This window comes from Rhinopithecus roxellana, chromosome 3, assembly GCF_007565055.1.
Source record: "Rhinopithecus roxellana isolate Shanxi Qingling chromosome 3, ASM756505v1, whole genome shotgun sequence".
NCBI classification, from domain to species: Eukaryota; Metazoa; Chordata; class Mammalia; order Primates; family Cercopithecidae; genus Rhinopithecus; species Rhinopithecus roxellana.
The window spans coordinates 166,252,610-166,268,235 of record NC_044551.1 but is presented as its reverse complement, the minus strand read 5'-3'; the positions used below and the strand labels follow the sequence as shown (position 1 = coordinate 166,268,235).

At 49.5% G+C, this 15,626-nt stretch overlaps 2 protein-coding genes across 10 annotated transcripts in view; both read left to right on the top strand.

Moving 5' to 3' along the window:
- Positions 1-2,686, top strand: part of TBC1D9B (TBC1 domain family member 9B) — a 44,778-nt gene extending 42,092 nt beyond the window's left edge. For 2 of the 3 annotated variants that reach the window (XM_010380964.2, XM_010380963.2), the window contains one exon: positions 662-2,686. In XM_010380964.2, the coding sequence (XP_010379266.2) occupies positions 662-1,342 (681 nt within the window). In that variant the 3' untranslated portion in view covers positions 1,343-2,686. The remainder of the gene's footprint in view (positions 1-661) is intronic. The other variant, XM_010380966.2, reaches the window with a different exon arrangement.
- Positions 2,687-5,615: 2,929 nt separating this feature from the next.
- The window catches only part of MRNIP (MRN complex interacting protein), a 20,112-nt gene continuing 10,101 nt past the window's right edge, over positions 5,616-15,626 (top strand). For 2 of the 7 annotated variants that reach the window (XR_004056240.1, XR_004056241.1), the window contains exons 1-3: positions 5,616-6,390; positions 11,459-11,518; positions 15,311-15,399. Coding sequence is in view for 5 of the 7 variants with exons in the window: in XM_010380968.2 (XP_010379270.1) it covers positions 6,325-6,390; positions 11,459-11,518; positions 15,311-15,399 (215 nt within the window). In the remaining 2 variants the exon portion in view is untranslated. Of the gene's footprint in view, positions 6,391-8,546; positions 8,825-11,458; positions 11,960-15,310; positions 15,400-15,626 lie in introns of those variants that run through there. The other 5 variants (XM_030926730.1, XM_030926728.1, XM_010380968.2 and 2 more) reach the window with 5 other exon arrangements.

Genomic DNA, 15,626 nt, shown 5'->3' with positions numbered 1-15,626 from the left:
AGATCGAGACCATCCTGGCTAACATGGTGAAACCCCATCTCTACTAAAAAAATACAAAAAAACTAGCCGGGCGAGGTGGCGGGCGCCTGTAGTCCCAGCTACTCAGGAGGCTGAGGCAGGAGAATGGCGTAAACCCGGGAGGCAGAACTTGCAGTGAGCCGAGGTCCGGCCACTGCACTCCAGCCTGGGTGACAGAGCAAGACTCCATCTCAAGAAAAAATAAAAAATAAAAAAAAGAAAGAGCTTCATTCAAGGGCTGAGTTGAGGTTGCTTCTAATTAAAGCCAAAGGTGATTCTAAAACACAACGGAGAAGTCCTTGTACTGACTGGATTTAGAGTCGTGGTAGAAATCCATCTCCCTGTGCCAACAGAACAGACCTAGAAACAGGGAGGCTCCAGGTCAGACCGGCACGCTCTATGTGCCAAGAAAGGCAGCTAGAGGGGAAAGCCTTTTGAAGAGCTGTGTGGCCTTGGTCGAGCCACTCTCCCTCTCTGTGCCTGTGTCCTGATCTATGAGATGGGACTGATGAGGCTCGTGGAGATGATTAACCAGATGGCAGCCAACATCCTTAGACTGTCCCTTGTCATCAGTTTGGCTAATACGGACCCGTCTGACTGCTCTTTTACCATCTCCCTGTTCTTCTGTTTTTCTCCTTAAAAGGAGCAGTTCATTGAGCTGTGCAAGACGCTTTACAACATGTTCAGTGAAGACCCCATGGAGCAGGACCTGTACCATGCCATCGCCACCGTGGCCAGCCTCCTGCTCCGCATTGGAGAGGTAGGGAAGAAGTTCTCGGTCCGCACATTCAGGAAGCCCAGGGACTGTGCCACTGAGGAGGATGAGCCACCAGCACCCGGACCCCATCACGACGCAGCCAGGGAGCTTCAGCCCCCAGCTGCAGGAGACCCCCAAGCCAAAGCCGGCGGAGACACACACCTCGGGAAAGCCCTACAGGAGAGCCAGGTGGTGGTGGAGGGGGGCAGCGGCGAGGGACAGGGCTCACCCTCCCAGCTGCTGTCTGACGATGAAACCAAAGACGACATGTCCATGTCCTCATACTCGGTGGTCAGCACGGGCTCCCTGCAGTGTGAAGACCTCACAGACGACACGGTGCTGGTGGGAGGGGAGGCCTGCAGCCCCACAGCCCGCATCAGGGGCACTGTTGACACCGACTGGTGCATCTCCTTTGAGCAGATCCTGGCCTCCATCCTGACGGAGTCTGTGCTGGTGAACTTCTTTGAGAAGAGAGTGGACATTGGACTCAAGATCAAGGACCAGAAGAAAGTGGAGAGACAGTTCAGCACCGCCAGTGACCATGAGCAGCCCGGAGCTTCCGGCTGAGGCCTGCAGCGGTGAGGCCTGGCCTGAGCTGTCATCGGTGGAACTGGCCTCATCTCCTGCCTTTCCTCCCTTATCAGTTTCTCTTGAAAAGTGTGCCCCTCCTGCTCTCCCAGGAGCAGTGAGTTGTGAATGGAAAGAAGGCTGGTGCAGACCCAGCTGCCTTAGACAGATTCCCTGGGCCTGCATCTCCCGGCGCTGGCTGCTTCTGGGCCCAGGAAGAGGCTGTGGCTCCCACCTTCCTTACACCCGCTAGGAGCACGTCTTGCACCAGCTGCACCTGCCTAGTGTTAGAGGCTCTCAGATCTGCCCTTGCTTGCCTCATACCTCTGTGCCCGCACTGTGGCCAGGCCAGCTGAGTCCCTCCATCTGTGGATGCTCTCCTGCAGCTGTGTGGTGCAGGGGTCATTCCTGCCGCTTGGCACCAGGTGGGGGGCATGTGCTTGTTGGGCAGCAAAGTGATGGAACCCTCAGGTGCCCTCCGGGAGCCTGAACCTCCTGACTGAGGAACATGGACAGAACACGTTTACCGCAGAGTGGTCGCTGCGCTTAGGCGTGGCTGTATACCCGTTCTCAGCTCATCATCCTTTCCAGTAACTTTAAAAGCACATCCCTCAGGTCCTGATATATTTCCCTGGATTCATTTCACTTGGCTAGAGATTACACTGTGCTCAATGCCTTAATAAATCCCTGAAAGAAATAAAACCCACACTGTGTGCAATGCCTTGCTGTGGCCCCCAACCACTGCTTAGGCCTCCCAACTTCTCCCCAGGCCAAGTACAGGGCCCTGGCTGCGTTCTGGAAGTTCAAGACAGTCTTCTGCAGGGTGGAAGAGTACAAGGCCTGCCAGGTCAGATGGAGAAGCAGAACCTGCTGGTGCAGGCAGGGCAGGTCCTGACCAACCTGCATCAGGGGATGCCCTGAGCTCCACAGGTCTTTTTGGGCAGGAGTCATGAGTCCTGGTGAAGGAAGTGCATCCTCAGGCCCGGGCTGTAGCAAGCTATCTGCCCTTGGGTTCAAGAACCAGACTGTGGAGCCACAGGTGACCAGAGGGGACCCCGGGGCTGAGCCACAAGGATACCCTCACTTTGCAGGAGGAGCTGAAACTGACCGGTGTCCAGTGTTTGCCCCCACATGGGGCTACTCTTGCTTCTACTAAAAGATATAGCAGTTACCCCCTTATCCACGGGGGATACAGTCCCAGACCCCCAATGGATGCCTAAAACCACAGATAACAAACCTTATACATACTGTTTTTTCCTATACATACATACCTGTGACTAAGTTTATGAATTAAGCACCTTAAGAGATTAACAATAATAATAAAATGTAACGGTTATACTGTAATGAAAGTTGTAAATGTGGTCTATCTCACAATATCTTCTTGTACTGTATACTCATCTCTTCCAGGTGGCTGTTGACTCAGGGTAACTAAAGCTGCAGAAGGTGAAACTCAGAGGTACTATTGTATATCTCTGTGGCTGCTGGTTTTGTTTTAATTAAGTAGCTTTGCTTTTTTTTTTTTTTTTTTTTTTTTTTTAAGACCGACTCTTGCTCTGTTGCCCAACCTGGAGTGGAGTGGCGCGATCTTGGCTCACTGCAACCTCTGCCTCCTGGGTTCAAGCAATTCTGCCTCAGCCTCCTGAGCAGCTGGGACTACAGGCATGCGCCACCAAGCCCAGCTAATTTTTGCATTTTTACTAGAGACAGGGTTCCACCATGTTGGCCAGGCTGGTCTCAAACTCCTGACCACCCGCTGCGGCCTCCCAAAGTGCTGGGATTACAGCCATGAGCCACCGTGCCCGGCCTGCTTATTTGTTTGTTTTAGAGACAGACTGGAGTACTGTGGCATGACCGTAGCTCACTGCAGCCTCAAACTCTTGGCCTGAAGTGATCCTCCTGCCGCAGCCTCCCTAGTAGCTGGGACTACAGGCATGAATCACCATGCCTGGCTTTAATTTCCTTTCTAGTATTTAGACAAACTACCATAAAATAATTTCAAATGATTTATACCAAAAAGACTGTTCTTGGCCATAATTAAGATATAATAACCCCACACAGTTGGCAATTTTAAGTCTTACATTGATTATATTCAATCAGATTTGAATAACTTGGAATTTGGATAAATGCCTTTTTTTTTTTTTCATTTTTTGTCTTTACAGAGGTAAGATAAAAATGTTTTTAATGTGTGGAAGTATAAGCTTGTGAATACACCAAAGAAATTAAACCAACGGATAGAAAAGAGGAATCTGGCTTAGTCAAATGAAACAATGTACAAAAATGTACAATAGTGCTTTCATCCATAAATCATTCAACCTGGGAAGATAACTCAAAATGTTTAACAACCAGAACAGTAACATTAAATAATATAGATAATACAAATAAAAAATGAAATTTTATAAGTAAACATGAATATTTAAAAACTGCTTACCAAGTAATACAAGTTCTATCAAACCACTCATCAAATCATTCTAATTTCCAAGAAAAATACTATACACATGAATTCTTAAAGGATTACAGGTTTATTGCCAAAAGGAGAAAAATATACAGAAAAGTAGAAAAACAATTTTTCCTAGTGCTACAGATTACTCCTCAGTATTTTGGTATTCATTCTGTATTTTTTTCAGAGTTTAACTGATGTCATATATGAAATGTTTATTCTACTCTTTTCATTAAGCATAAACATTTTTTGCAGATGCCTGTCTTCTGTTCTCAGCTACAATAACTCAAACGTAGAAATGAAGGAAGACCACCCAAATGAGAAACAGAATTCACGGCTTGCTCCAGCAAGGGAGTCAGAGACATCAAAGGTGTGGGCAGGTGCAAGGGCCAGGGGATGGAAAACGTGGAAGGCTCCAGGTGGTTCTGACTGCAGGCTGTTGGAAACTGGAGGTGAGCTAACAAGCAGGATGTTTTCTGTGACTGGTTTGGGGAGGGTATTCCTCTTTCGTGGGTTGGCTCTGACATGGGGAGGGTGGTACAGAAAACAGAGGAGTAAGCAGTCCTGACTACGTCCTTCCCACACAGCCGACTGCCCGGTTACTGCAGAGGCTGCAGTTTCTTGTCATTCATTATCCGACCATTGTCTATTGGCATACTGTCTCTCAATTTTTTTTTCTGATAACTACTTACTGTACAAAAGTTGGAGAAAATTTAAAAATTAGCATTACCTACAACCTTAGCCACACACACACACACACACACACACCCCAGAAAATAATGCCGGTGTCACAGAATTCAAACGATGTACTGTAGTTTTGTAACCTTGCCTCTCCACAGCACGGTGTCACTTCAAACTCGAGTTCTTGCTGATAGAACTGCATAAGGGTCCGTGCCGTTCTTCAGAACACTGATTTCCATTTCTTCCTGGTATACTTCAGGGAACACTAGGGAACGAATAATCAATCACCTGGGTGAAGGGATTCCTTTCTTGGGGTAGCAGTATTGTCAGGTTGCTTTCCACGGTTTTGCATTGGACCCTTCTCCCAGCATCCTGTAAGAGGGGTAGCTCTCCCCGCACCCTTGTCAGGCTTGGGCGTTTTCTTCACCGGGATGGTTTCTGCTGTTAAAAGCGAGTGTCGGCCGGGTGCAGTGGCTCACGTCTGTAATCCCAGTACTTTGGGAAGCTGAGGCGGGCAGATCACCACACGTCAGGAGTTCGAGACCAGCCTAGCCAACATGGAGAAACACTGTCTCTACTAAAACTACAAAAATTAGCTGGGCTTGGTGGCGGGCACCCGTAATCCCAGCTACTCGGAAGGCTGAGGCAGGAGAATCACGCCACTGCACTCCAGCCTGGGCGACACAGCAAGACTCTGTCCCCCCCCAAAAAAAAAAAAGGCTGGGAGCGGTGCCTCAAGCCTGTAATCCCAGCACTTTGGGAGGCCGAGACTGGCGGATCACGAGGTCAGGAGATTGAGACCATCCTGGCTAACACGGTGAAACCCCATCTCTACTAAAAAATACAAAAACTAGCCCGGCGAGGTGGCGAGCGCCTGTAGTCCCAGCTACTCGGGAGGCTGAGGCAGGAGAATGGCGTAAACCCAGGAGGCGGAGCTTGCAGTGAGCTGAGATCCGGCCACTGCACTCCAGTCCGGGCGACAGAGCGACGCTCCGCCTCAAAAAAAAAAAAAAAACTCGCCTTCTTTCGCTGTGCAAAAGTTGGGGGGGAAAAACCATAAATTAAAATTATAACCCTAGACACAGAGGGTTGTAGGGTTGGAGGCAATTTTAATTTTTTTTTGTATTTTATTTTCCAACAAGGTTACAACCCTAAGCCACGCAGGGTTGCCGCGAGAGCGTCGGGCTGCGGGGCGCCTCCGCCCTCCGTAGGGTGGGCCTGGGATGCTCCCGGGGCGGCAGGGGGGCCGGATTCGCGCTCTGCGGGAAGCTTGGGTCCGCTGAGCCCCTCCGCCTCCCCGGATTCCTCCCCGGGCTCCGGTTCAAAGGCTAACTGTTCGCTGCTCCCCACGGCAGCGCAGGCCGGGCAGGGCGGCCCCTCCTCTCCGCTCCGCGCTGTGCAACAGCCCAAAGAACTCGTCAGCGGAGGCCCTGCTGTCTCAACTCCAGTCTCCCCAGGGCCGGAAGCCGCTGCCTTAGGAAGATGCGGGCGCTGCCCTGGTCAAACGACAAGTCTGCGACCGGGCATCCCGCACCCACCGGGACCCAGGACTCCTTCGACGTCGGAGAGGCCCAGACGACCAGCGAGAGGCGCGGTAGGCTAGAGGGATCCCAGTGCGCAGGGCAGGACCGCGGCGGCCGAAGCGAAGAGTATACGCGCATGCGGGGCGGTGTAGGGGACTAGAGCGTCGCGAGCGCGTACGTGGGGCGGGGCGCGGCGCGGCGGCCGAAGCGAAGAGTATACGCGCATGCGAGGCGGCGTAGGGGACTAGAGCGGCGCGAGCGCGTACGTGGGGCGGGGCGGGCTGCGGCGGGACAAATGCAGAGCGCACGCGCTCGGCTCGCTGGCTACTGCACAGGCAAGGATGGCGCCGCCTCAGCCTTGTCGGGTCCTACGCTGCTGCAGCTGCCGCCTCTTCCAGGCGCACCAGGTCTGGCGGGTGCCAGCCCCTTCCTTCTCCTCCGGCGCGGGGACAGTGGACGGGTTATGGCGGGGCCGTGGGTGCTGTCTCGAATGGCTCCGGGATGCACCTGGGCCCGAAGGAGTGCAGGGACCGCTGAGGGCGGGTCTCATTGGGGTCGCCCCCGCATAACATCGTTCTGGGCTGTTTGTTTGGTTCTTGTACAAACCAGAGGTGGTTTCTGCAGAGGTGGCCTCTCGTGAATTGTAGCAGGTAGTGGGAGAACCCGGTTGAGGATAGCGTCCTTTACGCAGAGCCTACCCCACGAAGTGGCGCTGTCTCAGTTTCAATGAGAGGGGAGGAAGGTTCTTAGAGCCCGGGCGCGCCGCGGCGGCGTCCCTGCTCCACACCTGGGCGCCCTCTCCGTCGCCCCGCGCCTCTGCCGCCGTCCTTTTCCGCGGGGCCAGGGACTTGATATGCCTGTTCGCCGACGCATAAACCGCGGGCCCCCGAGTCTTAAAGACAATTAATCTGTGTTTCTAGAACATATTTGCCTCCCTAACTTTCAGCGTGCCAGATAGAGGATGCCACTTAACCTTTTCCGGATCGCACCTGTCTCCCTGCTTGATATCACTTAACACTGCAGTCAGCGTATCACTTCTGATAGTCCCTCCCTCCTTATGATTGCTAATCTGCTCTGCCCTGAGAAAGAATAGTATCAGACTTCTTTAGGACTTATGTTAAAAAGTCAGCAAGATGCTGAGTATGTGTCTGTAACCTTGCATTTAATGCTAAGCGTCTGTAAGGGCCATTTTAAGGGCTCAGAAACTTTTTACTTGTTTTCTTTCGGGAGCTGGGTCCTAAGAGTTGCAAATAAAGAGATCATTTGCATTTTTAAATTATTACACGTCTAATGTTTCATGCTGTTTTTTAAAAACAAATTTTCCATTTTTATTTCCTTTTTTTGTTTTTGAGACAGAGTCTCTCTTTTTTTTTTTTTTTTTTTGAGACGGAGTCTCGCTCTGCCGCCCAGGCTGGAGTGCAGTGGCCGGATCTCAGCTCACTCCAAGCTCCACCTCCCGGGTTCACGCCATTCTCCTGCCTCAGCCTCCCAAGTAGCTGGGACTACAGGCGCCCGCCACGTCGCCCGGCTAGTTTTTTGTATTTTTAGTAGAGACGGGGTTTCACCATGTTAGCCAGGATGGTCTCGATCTCCTGACCTCGTGATCCGCCCGTCTCGGCCTCCCAAAGTGCTGGGATTACAGGCTTGAGCCACCACGCCCGGCCGAGACAGAGTCTCATGTCTCACTCTGTCACCAGGCTGGAGTGCAGTGGCGCGATCTCGGTTCACTGCAACCTCCACCTCCCAGGTTCAAACGATTCTTCTGCCTGAGCCTCCTGAATAGCTTGGACTACAGGCGCCCGCCACCAAGCCCAGTTAATTTTTGTGTTTTTAGTAGAGACGGGGTTTCACCATGTTGGCCAGGAAGGTCTCCATCTCTTGACCTCGTGATCCGCCCACCTCAGCCTCCCAGAGTGCTGGCATTACAGACGTGAGGCACTGCGCCCGGCCTCTGTTTCCTTGTTTGTTTCCCTGTTTCACTCTTCCATGTTCACCAGTGTTATTTTTTTATTTACTTATTTATTTTGAGACATAAGTCTCGCTTTATCGCCCAGATTAGGAGTGCAGTGGTAACAATCACAGCTCGCTGCAACCTGCACCTCCCGGGCTCAGCCGATCCACCTCAGCCTCCCACGTAGCTGGTACTATAGGTGCGGGCCACCATCCCCAGCTAATTTTTATATTTTTTGTAGAAATGGGGTTTTCGGCTGTGTTGCCCAGGCTGGGGCAAGTGTTCTGCCCGCCTTGGCTCCCAAAGTGCCGGGATTACAGGTGTGAGCCAGCGCACCTGACCCTTATGGTCATTTTCAACCCTATGAAATGTGAGTTGCCTGGCCCCGGTGGCTCACGCCCATAATCCCAGCACTTTGGAAAGCCCACTAGGGCAGATCATCACTTGAGCTCAGAAGTTCCAGACCAGCCTGGGCAACGTAGGGAGACCTTGTCTCTACTAAAATTCAAAATAAAATAGCTAGATGTGGTGGCGTGCATCTCTAATCCTAGCTACTCAGGGGCGCTGAGGCAGGAGAATCGCTTCAGACCAGGAGGCAGAGGTTGCAGTGAGCCGCGTTCACACCAGTGGACTTCAGCCTGGGCAACAGAGCCAGACCCTGTCTCAAAAACAAAGAAAAATTACTTGAAACTGAAGAGGATGTTGACCATTTTAATTGCAAGTCAGCTGGGTACTACTTTAACACGTTTAACTTCAACAGCCTTTGACTTAGGCATCATTCCCATCTTACACGAGAATTCCAGAATCCACAGAAATCAAGTGGTTTCTCCATCTAGTAAGTGGCAGAACCATACTATCTCAGCAGTTCGCAGAGTTCATCCCTTCACCAGGTACTGTGAGTCCTAAACTTTTAAAAATGCTTTTCTTGGCTGGGCGCGGTGGCTCACACCTGTAATCCTAGCATTTTGGGAGGCCAAGGTGGGCAGATCACGAGGTCAGGAGTTAAGAGACCGACCTGGGCAACATGGTGAAACCCCGTCTCTACTAAAAAGACAAAAAATATAGGGCATGGTGGTGCGCACCTGTAATCCCAGCTACTTGGGAGGCTGAGACAGCAGAATCACTTGCATCCAGGAGGCAGAGGTTACAGAGAGCCGAGATGATGCAACAACACTCCAGCCTGGGTGACAGAGCAACACTCTGTCTAAAAAAAAAAAAAAAAATGCTTACTTGATTACATACTCATAGAAAATTGACAGTTTTATTGGTGTTTTAAGGTAGAAGCTGAGAAGTAAAATTGCTAACTCATTCCCCACTTCCATTTTTGGTAGGTGCTCATTGTCCTCCTTAGAATCCTTTTGGATACTTCCCCCAAAAACCTCATGATTTTGTACTAGGATCATATTGATCGTATTAATGTTAACGAATCAACCTAGACATCTTTGTGATGTTAAACATGATCCATTACATTTCTTCAAGTCACCTTGGTATCCCTTGGTAACATTTTATTTGTTGCTGTTATAAATGGACTCTTTATCCATTATGTGTTCTAACTAGATGTCTGCTCATGTAAAACCTATATTAACTTTTGAAGGTATCTTAATTTTGTACCTAACCACTATATTAGATTGTCTGGTTTTAGTGGCTTTTTATTTCATTCTGTTGGTTTTCGGATAAAAAATTATATCAGGTAGCACTTGGGCATGGTGGCTCACACCTTTAATCCCAGCGCTTTGTGAGGCCGAAGTGGGTGGGTCAATTGAGGTCAGGCGTTTGAGACCAGCCTGACCAACATGATGAAACCCTGTCTCTGCTAAAACTACAGAATTAGCCGGGTGTGGTGGCACATACCTGTAATCCCAGCTACTTGGGAGACTGAGGCAGGAGAATCGCTTGAATCTGGAAGGCGGAGGTTGCAGTGAGCAAAGATCTCACCACTGTACTCCAGCTTGGGCAACAGAGTGAGACTCTGTCTCAAAAAAAAATTACATCGGGTATTATAATTATATCTATAAATAATGATAGGGTTTTGCTCTCCTTTCCAATTTTTATACCTCTTACAACTTTCTTCTAATTCCATTGGCTAGTACATCCAGAAAAAAATGGTAAATAATAGTGGGCAACCCTTCCAGGTGGAATGCTGGTAGAGACTCTGCAGCATTAGAGCTGGGTTTAAGGCAGTTTATCATGTTAAGAGAGAACACATCTAGTCAGGTTTAACAAGAACTGAAAATGTTATGGAATTTTTTTTAGACCTAGGTTTAACAAAAATTGAAAATAAATATGGAATTTTTTTTTTAGAGTTTCCACTTGGGTTTTTTGGAGTTTCTTTGTTTCTTTGGGTTTGGTTTTGAGAGACAGGCTCTTGCTATGCTACCCAGGCTGGCCTCAAACTCCTGGGCTCAAGTAGTCCTGGCCTCCCTGGCCGCTGAGACGACAAGCTCAAGCCACTGCACCCAGCCCAACTTGATTGTGTTTCATATAGATAGCCAGTTTGCCCAGCACCAACCCAGACTTGTTAAACAGTCTGTTCTTTTCTCATTCTTAAAGTGCCACCTTTATGATTATGATATGCTAAATTTTTACACATGTGTTGGTTTGTTTCTGGACTCTTTCCATCCATTTTTAAAATTATTTCAGGCCAGGACCAGGCATGGTGGCTCTCGCCTGTAATCCCAGCACTTTGGGAGGCCAAGGCAGGTGGATCACAAGGTCAGGAGATCGAGACCATCCTGGCTAACACGGTGAAACCCTGTCTCTACTAAAAATACAAAAAATTAGCCGGGCATGGTGGTGGGCACCTGTAGTCCCAGCTACTTGGGAGGCTGAGGCAGGAGAATGGCATGAACCCAGGAGGTGGAGCTTGCAGTGAGCTGAGATCGTGCCACTGCACTCCAGCCTGGGCGACAGAGTGAGACTCCGTCTCAAAAAAAAAAAAAAAAAAAATTATTTCGAGCCAGGGATGGTGGCTCATGCCTGTAATCCCAGCACTGTGGGAGGCCAAGGCAGGTGGATCACTTGAGGTCAAGAGTTTGAGACCAGCCTGGTCAACATGGTGAAACCCCATCTCTACTAAAATGCGAAAATTAGCTGGACATGGTGGTACGCACCTGTAATCCCAGCTACTTGGGATTGAAAAAAAGAAATTTCAGATCCGATTCCATTTTGCTGTTTGTTTGTTTGTTTATTTGAGATGGAGTCTCACTCTGTCACATAGGCTGGAGTGCAGTGGCGCAGTCTCGGCTCATTGCAGCCTCCACCTCCCGGGTTCAAGCAATTCTCCTGCCTCAGCCTCCTGAGTAGCTGGAATTACAGGTGCATGCCACCACGCCTGGCTAATTTTTGTATTTTTAGTAGAGACGGGGTTTCACCATGTTGGTCAGACTGGTCTCGACCTCCTGACCTAGTGATCCGCCCGTCTCGGCCTCCCAAAGGGAGATTACAGGTGTGAGCCACCGGGCCCAGCCCAATTCCATTTTGTTTTAAATAATTATCTGAGTTGTATTTCTGAAATTTCATTGCAGGTAAAAAAGAGTGTCAAGTGGACATGCAAAGCCTGTGGAGAGAAGCAGTCCTTTTTGCGGGTGAGTCTACAAAACAGAAAGCAGGTGGGGCGCAGGCCTGTGGTAAGCCCTTCCAGGGAATCCCAGAATGCCACAGCTGGGATCATCCTCTCTCACACAAAGTTCCCAGACACGGAGCTCCTGCTTCCGAGCTTCCTGTTCCTTCAGGAAGTGAAATGGATGGAGTGGTGTCTGGAAAGGTACTGCCATTTGATTCTTCATTCAGCAAGTATTTCTTGAGTACCTTCTGTATGCCAAGCATGAGGGAAACAGTGGAAAGTAAGCCCATTGTCGTTCTTGCCCTCACAGATGCGCTTGTGTGGAAGGGGAAGAGAAACTAATGCACACACGCATCTACCTGATTTAAAACTCGGCTGAGCACAAGGAAAGGAAAGCCCCAGGGACTGTGAGAAGATGACGGAGGAATCGGCCGCTGGGGAAGGGCAGAGGCTGCTGGTGGAGGTGGGGTGTGGGAGAGTGGGCTCTGGAAGTGCAGGCAGGCAGGGGCAGGCTGTCAATGCCCTTATCCAGCTGTTTGCATCTGGCATTGAGCACATCTTTTCAGTCCATCCATATTCCCCCTCCTGAACTCTGAAGACCCCAAACTGTCCTGCATCCTTTGCCTTACTGAACTTGCTCTCTTCCTGCTCCAGCCCCAGTGCCGCCTCTCCCTTCATCTCTCATCTTTCCTCTTCTCCTGTAGCCATGGTGCTTTCTTTCTGAGCTGAAACCTAAATTTGCTCCCTCTTGGGCCTTTGTGCTCACTGTGGAGTTCCCCTCCCTCTTCTGACTATCCTATGGAAGTTATATGGTCATGTAACCTCTTTATCCACGTGACCAGCTCTTGACTGTTTACTTAGGACATAGTCTTAGAAGTTAAATTGCTGTTTTTTGGGGGTTTTTTAATTTTTATTTTTATTTTTATTTTTTGAGATGGAGTCTCGCTCTATCACCCAGGCTGGAGTGTAATAGTACGATCTCGGCTCACTGCAACCTTCACCTCCCAAGTTCAAGTGATTCTCCTGCCTCAGCCTCCTGAGTATCTGGGACTACAGGTGCGTGCCACCACGCCCAGGTAATTTGTTTTTTGAATGTTTAGTAGAGATGGGGTCTCACTATGTTGGCCAGGCTGGTCTCAAACTCCTGACCTCAAGTGATCCACCTGCCGTTGATGAGTGCCTTCACCTGATTTTTTTTTTTTTTTTTGAGACAGAGTCTCCCTCTGTCACCCAGGCTGGAGTGCAGTGACGCGAACTCGGCTCACTGCAAGCTCCACCTCCTGGGTTCACGCCATTCTCCTGCCTCAGCCTTCCAAGTAGCTTGGACTACAGGTGCCGCCACCACGCCCAGCTAAGTTTTTTGTATTTTTAGTAGAGACGGGGTTTCACCGTGTTAGCCAGGATGATCTCGATCTCCTGACCCCGTGATCCACCCACCTCGGCCTCCCAAAGTGCTGGGATTACAGGCGTGAACCACCGGCGCCCAGCTGATTTTTTTTTTTTTTTAAGGGAAAAAAAAAACCACTTCAGAATGGGTTCAGCAAAGTTAAAAACAAGAAAAAGTGCTGGCAAGGTAATGAGATCTCTTAGGGAATCCAAGGGGCAGAACTTCATCCCTGATGCCTTGAAAAACTAGCCCCAAGAACTGAAAAGCTGCCAACAAGCCAGGCCTCAGCTTTTCCTCCCATAGCCCAACAAGCCAGGCCTCAGCTTTTCCTGCCCATCACCCAGCTTCTCCCTGTATCTTTGCTCTGTTTTCTCCTCTCCTTCCCTTTCTGTTTCTCCCCAGACTGTTCAGTCACATTCTCTGCTCCAAGCCAACTGGAAGAGCTGAGTCCCAATTATAAATTCCTAGGAGAAGCAATCTGGTTGGCCCAGGCTGATTCGGATGTCCACCTCTGATCCTGTCAACTGGGATTGGGTCTCAGTAGAGAGGAGCTGGCTTACTAGGTAGGCAGACACCTCACATGGTGAGCGTGGCTTGTTTGAGATGTATTTCTGCATTCTCCTTGAGGAAGGCTTCTTATCCCCTCGGTGCTTCTGTGCTGTGTGTGGTATATGGTGGATGGCTGACTAGGCCACAGTAACAAACACACCAAAATTGTGGTGGCTTAATGCAATAGACGTTTCTCTTGCTCTCATAACAGTCCTGGGAAGACGGTAAGGTCAGCAGGGCATTGCCCTTGATGTGGTTGCTCAGGGATCCAAGTTCCTGCCATCTTGAGCTTCTTTTATTCCCTGAGGCTCATCTGTAGCTGCTTTTAGCCACTGAGAAGGGCAAGTGCGTGGAGGAGCTGCCGGAGGCTTTGACGGCCAGGCTGGGAAACAAGTGACACTGCCATGGAAAGAGGCTGGTTTTGTGGCCACCCCAACTACACACACACTGGGAAATGAAGTCTAGTTTTGTGCCCACATCGGGAAGAATGCGCTTCAGTATCCAGCCAGCAGTCCCTGCCCTATGGAAGAGCACACCGCTACTGGTTATGCCAGCCTGGTCTTTTTCAACTTTGCCATTTCCCCCTCCAGCTACTCTCCTCCGTTCTCACTTGAATGTGCTCCAAACAGGGCTGCAGTCCCTACCTATCCATCACAATTGCTTGTGTTGGAGTCGGCAGTGGTCTCCATGCTGCTAAAGACAATGGTTGGTTCTCAGTTCTCACTTGACATACTAGCTGCCAGGCACTGGGAGTCCACCAGAATTCTTTGCTCACAAGGACATCAAGAATGCTCCTGCCAGCGGGGTGTTGAGGAAGAGTGGACACATACAGTGTGTGCGTCTGATTGCAGATGTGCTCCATTGTCCCAGCAGACTTCACTTACAAAACACAAGTTCAAAGACCAGATTGTTAAGAATTTCAAGACGGCGACAGCAGAGCAGATCTCATACCTGTAAAGCTGATTCTGCCTGTAGTAGGACCCATACTCTCAAGTATCATTTCTTACCATCTTCCCCTTAGACCACTCAGCTCCAGCCATGCTGGCCTCTTCACTGTTCCTCCACAATTCCAGGCTCAGGGTCTTCACACTCATTTTCATGTCATTGCTTCTGCTGGAATGTTCTTCCCCTAGACAGCCATGTGGCTTGCTCCTTCGTATCTTCCTGTTTGTGCTCAAACCTTACCTGCTTAGAGACCCATTCCTTGGCCGCTTTGAACACCTTGTGTAAAACGGTGTGCTCTTATGTGAGGCTTTTTCCTGGCCTTGTCTTTCTCAGGAGCACGTATTAGCATCGGATACGTTACATGCCTCACTGTTTCTTTCCTGTCTCTTCTCGCCTGAATGTGAGTTCCATGATGACAGGGAGTCTTGTCCATTCCTGTGTCGTCTGCCCCTAGATGAGGCCTGGCACATTAGTTGCTACTCAGTAAATACTTGTTGGATGAATTTGTGACTGCTACGTGGAAAAAATTTATTTTGTATTCCTTTGATTATCAGTGAAGGTAAGTAGCATTTCGTATATTTTTTGGCAGTATGTTATACAATGTGGCAATATGTGTTACTTCTCTTGTGACCTTTTTATTCATGTTCACTAACCATTTTGTGTAGGGCTTTGGGTTGAGTTTGGCTTTAATAGGTAGAGTTCAGGGTGCTTGCGGGACAGCCATATAGATCTAAAGTATTAGTTCCAGAGACGGTTGGTTTGTAAATGATTCTAGAGACAGCAGTCAGTCATTAGGATTCCTGCATGCTGCTTTAGGGGTCTTTGGGCCTTGCAGAATACAGCTTTGTCCTCCCCGAGGTGTATCTCAAATGGATCTGTTTCTCAGCATTCTGCCAACACTTTTTAAATGTAATATATTTTTTGATTTCTTAGGCTTATGGTGAAGGCTCTGGTGCTGACTGTAGACGCCATGTCCAAAAATTAAATCTACTGCAGGGACAAGTTTCAGAGCTGCCACTCAGGTACAGCTGTGTGGGAAGAGTGTGGTTGTCTTGCCCTGTTTTCGTCTTGACCGGATAATAGAAGTACACAGTGGAGAAGTCCCATAGACTCCCACGTCTCACAATACGGCAGCGGAACACGCTGAGCAGTTCTCCACTGAAAGTAACTCAAAACGCCAGCTGTTTTACATGCACAGATGAGCTGACTAGAAAGAAAGTAACTCTCGGCCGGGCACGGTGGCTCATGC